Here is a 10,012-nt window from a genome sequence, read left to right on the forward strand (position 1 = left end):
TGAGTCCAAAAACTCTCCACCTATGAAATATAACATGTAGTGAAAGATAAAATACTGTAGAAAAGTCCTGAGATACGTCTAATTTCTTCATATGTTGGTTTTCATAAAAACTGGAATAGAGATGCAGTATATGAGGCAAAAACAGACTTTGTACAACTCTAAGAAGCTTCAGAGTCAATATTTGGGCCGAGCACTTTTATTCTTCAACGCACTCTGAACCCTCTCAGACAAGTTTTCTGTAATTTTTTTAAGTAGTCTTCAGGAATAGTTCTCCAGGCTTCTTGAAGGACATTCCAAAGCTCTTCTTTGGATGTTGACAGGCCTTTGTTCCGTTCTCTGTCAAGATGATCCCACACTGCTTCAATAATGTTGAGGTCAGGGCTCTGGGGATGATTCATCCCTCCATAAGACCTGTTGCCACTAATTTTCAGTCCACTTCTTGTGTCATTTGGCACAAGAATAAAGGTGCTCAGATCAAACATGGACTTTCAAGCCTATTAGAATTACACAAACTCTGTTTTTGTCTCATATATTATATTCATATTTATCTTTGACCATATCTGAATAAATTGCTGCATCTATTTCCAGTTTCCTTGGTAATATATTCAGAAATTAGGGACGGCTGAATGATTTTTGCACAGTACTTGTAAACATTAATAAATTTACAGAGATAAAAAGCTCTTTTGGCCTTGGTATTATAAAGTAAATGTTGCAGGACAGCCCAGCATCGTTGGAGGGCATCAGTGTGTCACTTGGTTGCCATGTTTGCCTCAAACCTGGCATCCCTTTCTGCCTGGCAGCCACCGGAACACATAAACGCCCCCCCACCCCCCACCCCACCCCTTTCTACCTTCTTCCTCTACGGATGCCGCAGTAAAGTTGGCCGCGCCTGCGCACTTTCGGTCCTCTTTTTTCTTGGAAGGTAAGTGTGGCATGGCGCGTGTTTCTGCCTTGAGGGAATAAATGGAAGACTTTATCGGTTTTTATGTAAACCGATAGCGAGGTTAGAGGTACTAAAGTAGTCGTGAATTGATTATCGAAGTCGTTGGGGTAGTTTTGTCATTTTTCTCGGTGGATGTGGTCGGTGTCAGGGCAGGGTGTGGGTGTCCGATGTTCGAACGAGCATTACCAGGCTGAATCAAAGGGACATGCGGCCTTCAGCAGCGCGTTCTGTAGACGCCGCTCGGATTTATTTACACGTATTGTCATTCAGTGACAATGTTTTGCTCATAAAGGTAAAATAAGATGTCACACACAAACTACCGTCGAGCCGGCATCAATTTGTGCTCTTATTTGGACGAAGCTGAATGGACGGCTACCGTTATTAGCCGTTGGTAGCATAGCATTAGCTCACACATTTTGAAAGCGGCTGTGGTTGTCTTGACTCTTTTAAAACTCGAGTTAGCTGATGTTTAACTCGATAAACGTTTGGAATTATTTCAAATGCAATTATACAGGTTAACAGTAGCTTTTGTCAGCGCATATATAATAACAATAAGTCAGCACTGCACCGTTATCCCTTGTAAACTAAAGGCCAGCTAGCGTGTTAGCGCTTCAGCTGATGTTAAAATACCACGATAATCCCTGCACTGAATTAACGCCCATTTTCCGCATTCAATAAAGACTCTGTTGTTTTAGCAATTAACGTACGGTTATATGCTCTGCCTTTTAAGTTAAGTTGAATTTAGTTTTCCAACTCAGTAAATCTCGCGGTAGCTTGGTCAGCAGTGAAGCCTCGTGTCGAGCCGGTTAGCTGTCCCTGCTTCCACGTTTCAGGGACGCTGCAGGTTCATCCCTTCCCTTTATTGAGAGCTAAATTGTTGTATAAAATACATCACGACCAGCATCTTTCCTTCGTCGTTAAAACATGATATAGACATAGAAATAGTTGTGCCTTGGAAAGGCATCAGCAGGTAGCGAGACAAGTAAGGGCTGTGTCTGCTAAACTGTAAATTTACTAACAATATTGTCAGTTTATCAAAGTTCTGCATTATCCATTCTGTGACAACCAATGTTACACAATCGTGATTAAATTTCTAATATAATAGTCTTTAGAAGAAGTCTAATTAGTATTTTTAGTCTGCAGACACGGATTTAGGTGTTTAGGTATGTTATCGACCTGCTTTTTGTCTATGGAGACTGTAATTTGTCATGAAAATACGGGACCACGATGCATAGTAATCTCATTTCCATATTCCAGTGAGTTAAGGCTATGAGTTTAGAGGGTCTGTGTGGCTTTGTTTGGATGTCTTCTATTGATCAGCTAACGAGACATTAGTTATTTGAAGTGTAAGATGATTTGGATCAATATGTCAGCTAATCCATGCTTGGGTAAACTTTGACATGGCAAGTGATCTGTAAATGTCTCTGCAGCGCCCCTGACCCATCGCACCATGGCAGATCCCGATCTTGACTTCACGACTGGCGAGTCTGGCGCCTCCGCCACCTACCCTATGCAGTGCTCAGCTCTGCGTAAGAATGGCTATGTGGTGCTGAAGGGACGTCCCTGCAAAATTGTGGAGATGTCCACCTCCAAGACTGGCAAGCACGGGCATGCCAAGGTAAGTTTATCCTTCAAACATGCTAATGTTGCGTCTTAAACTGGGAGCTGCTGCAAGTCGTAAATGCAAAGTCTTAAATGGAGTTTGGGAGAGGGGAAAGACCTCACCGGGGATGTGGCCTTAAGCCAGAGACCCAAGGCTCAGCTCGGGTTAGAAGGATCTCACATTTCAGGCCTGTCTGAACCGTTGCTTTGGTAATGAACTGTTCTTTCCCTCAAACATCAGGGTGCTGACACTTTGCCTATCTGTGGGACACTCAATAAATGAGAAATATGAAGATTCACTCTTAAAAGTTATCACATTTAAGGCTCACAAAGAGGAACTGTGGTTCCCAACTTTCTCATGGGTTGTTTTGTCCTCTTGTTCTGCAGGTTAACATGGTTGGTATTGACATCTTCACCAACAAGAAGTATGAAGATATGTGCCCCTCCACCCACAACATGGATGTTCCCTCCATCAAGAGGACAGACTATCAGGTACACATATGGTCTAGACATCTCTGGAACTTTCTCACAGTTGTGTCACTGCAGTATAATTCGGTCAGGACGAACATGTGACTGCTTCCATCTGTGCCGGGCACAATGCCCGATAACGTTTACTTTTTCTTGTGCGTAAAATTAAGCTCCGGTCTGGTTGGAGCTCAGAAATTAAGAGTTCTTGCTGCCTCATGACAGTGGTGTTAAAAAAGAAAAATTGACATTTATAGGAAATCAATTCCTTGGTGAACTAAATTTAAACTTTGGCATCAAAGGAGAAAATGCACTATTCAGTCAGTTTTCTTATCTTGAATGTGTCCTGAATTTGTGCTGCTGCAGCCGGGAAGAAAGGTTGAAGCAGCTCACTCTGCAATGCCGAGTAAATCCAATTATCGCCTAATGTTTGTGTTGAGAGTAAACGCTAAATAAGCATCTTTTTCAGCTAATGGTGGTAATGTGTTAGTGCTATGCAACAATTGAAATGGTCTTGCAGACGTACCTGATTGATTGTCAGCTCTCTCTGAAAACTTATATAATGTATATTCTGCTTTAATTTTAATGAGACTTGTAGGTGGTAGTTTTAGCTTTGGTTTAATAAAGGGTCAGTGACTAACTGTATTTGAAGATATATTGAAACCATTAAAGGATAACATTGATTAGAAAAGATTTTTAACTCCTTGTATTGTGAGGCTCACTGACATTTTTGTTTTGAGGTGATCTTGTTATTTTGCTTGAAGGCTGCTTTTGTAACAGTCTTCCAGTAATCATGAAAACTAATGGGAAGACAGTAATTGTGTTCCGTTTGATGGCATTTTTAGTTCAGCTTGTGCCTAGATGGTTTGAGCAATAGTCAAAACTGCTTCTGATCAAGATCAATGAATGCTTGTTTCCAAGATCATTGAGCTCATGATTACCTGAATAACTTTTGCCTTACTTGAATTGCCTTAAACTATCATTAATGACTTGTATACCTAATAGCTGTTTTGTTGGTGCCCAAAATGTTCCTGGACAGGATTTACAAGATCTGTTTCTTTCATAGATCATTCCAGTGATTATTAGGGTACATTTAAGGGGTTTGCTGGTTAAGGAAAGTGAGATATGACTCGTTTTTAAAGCCAATCAAAAGTAAGTTTAGTAAATTTGTACAATTTGTTACAGAGTTGATTTGAAAGCATTAAAACACAGAAATGACTGAAAGAGATGAAAAAGTAAATGAAAATGCACAATCCCTGATCTTTGCTGTAAGAACTTTGAGTGGTTTTAATAAGTGTTGATGCGAGTATCCATCTGGTGATGCTCATCAGTTGTCTTGAAACTGGTATTAGTCTTGACAAACCAAAAAACCCTTCACTACAACGAGTTGTGCTGTTGTAGCTGCTAACTGTAATAAGCTACAGCTGCTAACGCGCATGTCAGTGAGTTAAAGGGGTGTGATGAACATCCCTTGACTAGAAAGGACTCTTTGTTCATCTCATTACGAAAATGATAGATTAATCTTTTGTTTTTAAGACAAACTAATGCCTGTGGGAGAAATAACTTTTAGCACCACTGATGCCTGTGTGAGAAAGAAAGTAACATCTGTGTTGTTTCTCTGAACAGTTTGCTTTAGATAACTGACATGAAAAAGCTGAATGACTGCCAGACTTTTCCACCAAGCAAACATAGTAGTTGTCATTTATAGATCATTTTGGTTTGAAACTGGACATGCTGCTCGATTTAACTTTAACTCCAAGACAGATGTGACCGTAAAGAGGCTCGTGTTTGCTTAACAAGCAGGGTGTTTATAGTTGTATAGTTATATGGATGTTGCAGAAGGAGGTTCCATTATAAGCCGGTTTTATTAATTTGACTCTGAAGAGGTGTGGCTTTGCAGGCAATCCTAATGGGGTCAATGTGTTGCCTTCCAGCTGGTTAACATCAATGAAAACTACATGTCCTTGATGAGCGACAATGGTGACATCAGGGAGGACCTGCGTGTCCCTGAGAGCGACGTCGGCAAGGAAATTGAGTCAAAGTTTGAGGCGGGTGAAGAATTCATGGTAAGTTTTAAATTCTTAAAGCTCTCTGGGTTTGTGTAACTCCTTGACTCAAACATCTTTGATTTGTGGCATCAGAAACGGAAAAGGCTGATAATCAACTCTGTTGGCAGCACTTGGAGCAGAAATTGTGTCTCGATATAAATCAGATGTGAGCTGGAGTTTCAGTCCTGAATTAGAGCAGAAAGTCGCTGCATGAGAATGTGAGCTGCATGTGTAAAGTTTCAGATGATTGACTTGAACACGTTGTGTGCTCTCCGCAGGTCACCGTGATTTCTGCCATGGGGGAGGAATGTGCTGTCGCTACCAAGGTCTTGGCCAGCAAATAGGGAGATGGACTTTGCTGCCCAGGCAACAAGCACCACCCACAACCATTCTCTTGCATTCTCATTGGTTCTGTCACCAAAGCGTCGGCCTTCACAGACAACCTCAAATCATTCTGTTGTGATTTCTCTCATCAATGATCTTTTATTTTTCTCTCTCTCCCCCGCCCCGCCCCTTTCGTTTCTCTTTTCCATTGCTGTTGGGAATGTTCCACTGCAGCTCGCTGCGTGGTCCTCTGCCTGATCACTGAGGTTTTGTTTGGTAACAATCTACTTTATATAAAACAACTTCAAAAAATAATGATCAGTTGCTCATTCCTGCTTATTTTTGCCTTCAAAGTGTTGGTTTTGCCACTCACATTCCTGAATGTTTAAATAACAATGGGATTCAGCTTTTGTATGATTATTTTTTATATTCTTTAGATTGACTATAGCAGGTCTAAAGCCTTTTAGAGGGAATGGGAGGGGGCCGTTTGAGTTGTAAATGCAGAGGGAGGGAGGGATGCCCCAGTAGAAACTGAATTCTGATTTAGGTCGTCCCTCTAGCAGCCATACCGCTTTTCAGCATGGCCTTTGCTCTGGTTCTGAAGTGGACTGGATGTGACAGGGTCGGATTTTCTCCTCATCACTTGGATTGGTGGTGGCTAGCACTTATGAGCGCTTGAGGTCCACCCCAGCATGTTTGAGCTCTAAACCCAAGAAAAGAGAAGTTTTTGTTGTTTTTTTTTCTTTTTTTTTTTTTTTCTTCCTCCCAACAAAAAAACAGAAACTTAAGTAATTTGCCCTCGTGATGCCAGTCTCTTGTCTGTAGAAGTTTGAGGGGCGTGACGGTCCAGTGCGCTCACACCTCTAATCCGCCGGGGCAGTCGAGGGCTCGTCCCGTTACCCCGGCCTTCCCCCCAATACAAAGAGTTCTATTTGTGTGTGCAGCGGTGTGGGCCTCCGAAATGTGGGAGGCAGTTTGCAGTGAGGTGTGCGTTTTCTTTTGAGGGACTCAATCGGGTTGGGGAGGGTGGTTGAGTTGCAAACTTATTGTTCACTCGAGGCCTTTGTCACCTGACTGGAGATGGCAAAATAAAACAATGATACAAATGGAGAAAAACTGCAAACACCGTCTGGTTTTCTGTGTCTAAAACATGCCTGCGAGTCAGGTCAGGTCCTCAAAATGGCTAAAAGCAATGGCATGGCTTGTTAAAGGAATGCAGTGGTAAAGTCCTTGAAAGCTATTTAATTCTTATTTTTTAAGAGTAATACATTTTGTAGTTGGTGCTCAGCACTGCAGGAGATGTGTGGTGAAGTGGTCTTGGTAAACATGAGGAAAAAAGTTGAATATTAATGTTATTTTGCAAGTTGTTTTCTGTGCTTTTAAAAAGTACTTTTAATTCCTTCAGAAATGCAGGTAATAAATATTAAAAGCAAAAGTACCTCTGTTTTCTTCTTAAACCCAAAAGAAAAAGTGTAATATTTTTACTCTGGGTTTGTATTTATATTATTTTGTTCTTCCACAGAAAACAGGAGCTTAGTAGCTTCATCAGAGGCTTAAAAATACTACTGGGAATGATGCACAAAGCAGAAAACCAGAAACCTTTCCAGTGTAGTGACATAAATTCTGAACTGGAGAAACAAAGACGAAATTATAGCTCAACTAACTGCAAAAATGTAGATTTAAGTCTGACATACTCGCAGTGTCACTTTGATGTGACGAAACCTAAATGATGTTTAACAGTCAGAACATTATCTGCTGGTAAAGATCTTATTACATCCCTCATGTCCTTTTTAAATTTAGCTTCCAAGCAGCCAGACTTTCTTATAATCTTTTAAAGTGGTCTTGACCAACAGTTCTTCAGAATTTCTGAAAGTTTTTCTTTGGACATTGGCTGCTTTTTCAATCATTTTCATAATTTATCATTACTTTCCCCTACATTTAAAAAAAAAAAAATTTAAATCAACCAAACATAACAGTTTGACAGACAGAAAATAGTATTTTTGCTCCAATAAGGTGATTCCCAAAGGGCTATTAGCTGAAAATGTAACATCTCAGCATGTACATCATGCTATCTATATCAGATGAACAGTATCTTAAAGTGATGTCCTTAAGAAAGGAAAAAATCCAGCAAAGACCTGCCACAGGACCTGAGAGATGCATCTGGACCTTCAGCTGATCCATCTACTGAAGCATCATCAGAAATGGTCTCCATGGAAGGGTGGCTGTCAAGAAGCCTTATTGACTTATGTGACTTATTAAAACAGCTAGTTAATGGGTTTCTTATCCGCTCAAAAAAAAAAAAAAAAAAAGGTTGCAAATCATGAACTTTTCCTTCTCTGATGGTGCATCTTGTTTTGTGTGTCTCTGCACTGGAAGTCATGGTAGCCTCAACCACACCCTGCCCGAATGCCTCAAACTGTAATGTGAGGATGAATCACTCTTTCTGCATGTCTGCACACAGGAAAATATGTTTAATTTGATTTTTTTTTTCTGTTTCTCTTCTCTCATAGTGCTGGTTATGGATCCTTTGACTCATCACCAGTATTGTTTTGTTTTTTTCTGTGTGTTTAACATAAATACATCTAAATGAATGAGGCCCAGGGCAGAACGGTGAGTGGGCATGTTTGGAGGTTGTCAGTGACTGACCAGGCTCAGCAGGTTTATTAGGGTGTGTTTGGGCTGCAGGTGAACTTTGGTCATCCGTCATCCCACACACAGCTGCTACAACAACAGAGGAAACCGAACTCTGAAATCCTTTGTTTTATAGGCCAAACTCTGCTATAGCGTGGAGAAAATTAAATGTAACGGCTAGTCTTTCATTAAAGAAATATAAGAGAAACATTTACCATTCATATTAAAGTTGGATAAAGTCACGAGTCTGGATTTCAGTCGATAAATAGACCAATTTACACATTTCCTCATACTTTGGCTGATACGGCTTTGACCATATTTAGTAATAGCGTTCCATTGGTGCGTTCCATTGGTACGTCCTACGTCACTCTGGCGTCACTTCCGTTTCCTCCTTTCCTTTCCGACTCTCAACATGGCGCCGGTAAGTCCGGTCAGCTCTCTAACATTCACGCTGGTTCATGTTAGTTTAATTTATCGTCTTAAGTAATTTTGGTTTTTGTTCAGGAAAAATACAAGGCATTACCATTTTCGCTATGAATTGTTGTCTTTTAGGATTGTTATAATGAAGGGGGATAGAAACTAGCATAGTTAGCATTAGCTCATGGTAGTCTGTACACGTGTTCCATTTATTACAATACAAAAAGACATAATACAAATTCCAACAACAAATTTACAAGTCACATCAGTTTATTTATAAGCTCATCTGAAAACGTGTGTTGACTAAAGCAGTGCAAGTATTTAGGATAAAATGAAAAAAGCAAAATAGCAGAAACAATATTACATAAGCAAACAGACACACAATATAAATTCCATAACAAACATTTGTTTTAAATGTTATTACTTAGCTGTTCATAGCTCATGATGACTGAATTAATTGTGTTTTAATGAATTACTGCACAATTATTTCACGTGATTAAATATATGAATATGAATGTGTAGTAGAATATTTTCGGTGATTTTTCATGTCACCATTGTTAATTCATGTGTTGGTATATTTACTCAAGCAGTTGATGCTTAAGATTTTCGTTAAGAAGTAAATAATGATGGTCAGCATAAGAGTAGTTGAAAAGATAATTAAAAAATCTTAAGCAGGATATGGGTAAGACTTCATATTTTACTGTTTACTTTAACAGTAAAAATAAAGTTGGTGAGGAATAAGAATTTGTTATTAAAAGTGACTTGCAGGAATAGGTTGAGCCAAACAAATCTTTATTCATTGCTTTCCATCACAGATCAAACTGAAGAGGCCGGCAGTTGGTAAGAAGTCCAAAAAGGGAGCTTCATGGAAGTTCACCTTGGACCTGACTCACCCTGTGGAGGATGGGATCCTGGATTCTGCAAACTTTGTAAGTCTCTCGTAGTTTTTGATATTTTAATTGTTTAGACAACACTTGTATTGCAGTTATAGTATTTAACAGGTTAATACTCTCCATAATGGGTTAATTTAGAGATCAAGCAGCTGACCGGGTGTCTGGACTAGGGCGACCTTCCCTAGCTCCAAATTTACTAGGGTTCTCTTCCCTAGTACGTCACTATGCTCTGTCCAATAGGAAACCTTCCTCAAAGAGAGGATCAAGGTGAACGGAAAGACGGGGAATCTGGGTAACATTGTCCAGGTCGGCCGCATGAAGAACAAGATCAACGTCACATCAGAGAAGCAGTTTTCTAAAAGGTTGGCAGGGGACACATTATTTAAAACTGTCCTTGACATTAAAAACAAAAGGCAGATTGTGATCATACAGTTGTACTGTGGGTGTTCAAATGGATTCTGTGGGACAAATTAATGGACTGGAAACCCCTTCGCTCCCTTCACCAGGTATCTGAAGTACCTGACAAAGAAGTACCTTAAGAAGAACAACCTCCGTGACTGGCTGAGAGTGGTGGCGTCCGACAAGGAGACGTATGAGCTGCGGTACTTCCAGATCAGTCAGGATGACGAGGAGTCGGAAGCAGACGAGTGAAAAGCTGTCTGTGTGTGTCAGCAGGAGAATAAATGTAA

The 10,012-nt window shown here is 40.2% G+C and overlaps 2 protein-coding genes across 3 annotated transcripts; both read left to right on the top strand.

Annotated features, from left to right (window-relative positions):
• The first annotated feature begins 863 nt into the window (after positions 1 to 863).
• On the top strand, positions 864 to 6,505 carry eif5a (eukaryotic translation initiation factor 5A). Of its 2 annotated transcripts, none has more exons than XM_072379078.1 (5): positions 864 to 922; positions 2,374 to 2,561; positions 2,933 to 3,037; positions 4,945 to 5,076; positions 5,337 to 6,505. In XM_072379078.1, the coding sequence occupies exons 2-5, from the start codon at positions 2,394 to 2,396 to the stop codon at positions 5,400 to 5,402; spliced, it is 471 nt and encodes a 156-aa protein (XP_072235179.1). In that variant the 5' UTR covers positions 864 to 922; positions 2,374 to 2,393; the 3' UTR covers positions 5,403 to 6,505. The 2 variants fall into 2 exon arrangements, with proteins under 2 accessions (XP_072235179.1, XP_072235178.1); XM_072379077.1 differs by lacking the exon at positions 864 to 922 and adding an exon at positions 1,061 to 1,172.
• Positions 6,506 to 8,404: 1,899 nt separating this feature from the next.
• On the top strand, positions 8,405 to 10,012 carry rpl22l1 (ribosomal protein L22-like 1). Its single transcript, XM_072378119.1, has 4 exons — positions 8,405 to 8,434; positions 9,246 to 9,359; positions 9,564 to 9,685; positions 9,830 to 10,012. The coding sequence occupies exons 1-4, from the start codon at positions 8,426 to 8,428 to the stop codon at positions 9,972 to 9,974; spliced, it is 390 nt and encodes a 129-aa protein (XP_072234220.1). The 5' UTR covers positions 8,405 to 8,425; the 3' UTR covers positions 9,975 to 10,012.

This window comes from Leuresthes tenuis, unplaced genomic scaffold, assembly GCF_036924035.1.
Source record: "Leuresthes tenuis unplaced genomic scaffold, fLeuTen1.0.hap1 SCAF_24, whole genome shotgun sequence".
Lineage (NCBI taxonomy): Eukaryota > Metazoa > Chordata > Actinopteri > Atheriniformes > Atherinopsidae > Leuresthes > Leuresthes tenuis.

Coding starts and splice junctions, on each gene's coding strand:
- eif5a (XM_072379077.1), top strand. CDS start 1,076: ATGTGGTCGGTGTCAGGGCAGGGTGTGGGTGTCCGATGTTCGAACGAG. Junction 2,562..2,932: donor GCAAGCACGGGCATGCCAAG/GTAAGTTTATCC, acceptor CTTGTTCTGCAG/GTTAACATGGTTGGTATTGA. Junction 3,038..4,944: donor TCAAGAGGACAGACTATCAG/GTACACATATGG, acceptor GTTGCCTTCCAG/CTGGTTAACATCAATGAAAA.
- rpl22l1 (XM_072378119.1), top strand. Junction 9,360..9,563: donor TCCTGGATTCTGCAAACTTT/GTAAGTCTCTCG, acceptor TCTGTCCAATAG/GAAACCTTCCTCAAAGAGAG. Junction 9,686..9,829: donor GAGAAGCAGTTTTCTAAAAG/GTTGGCAGGGGA, acceptor TCCCTTCACCAG/GTATCTGAAGTACCTGACAA.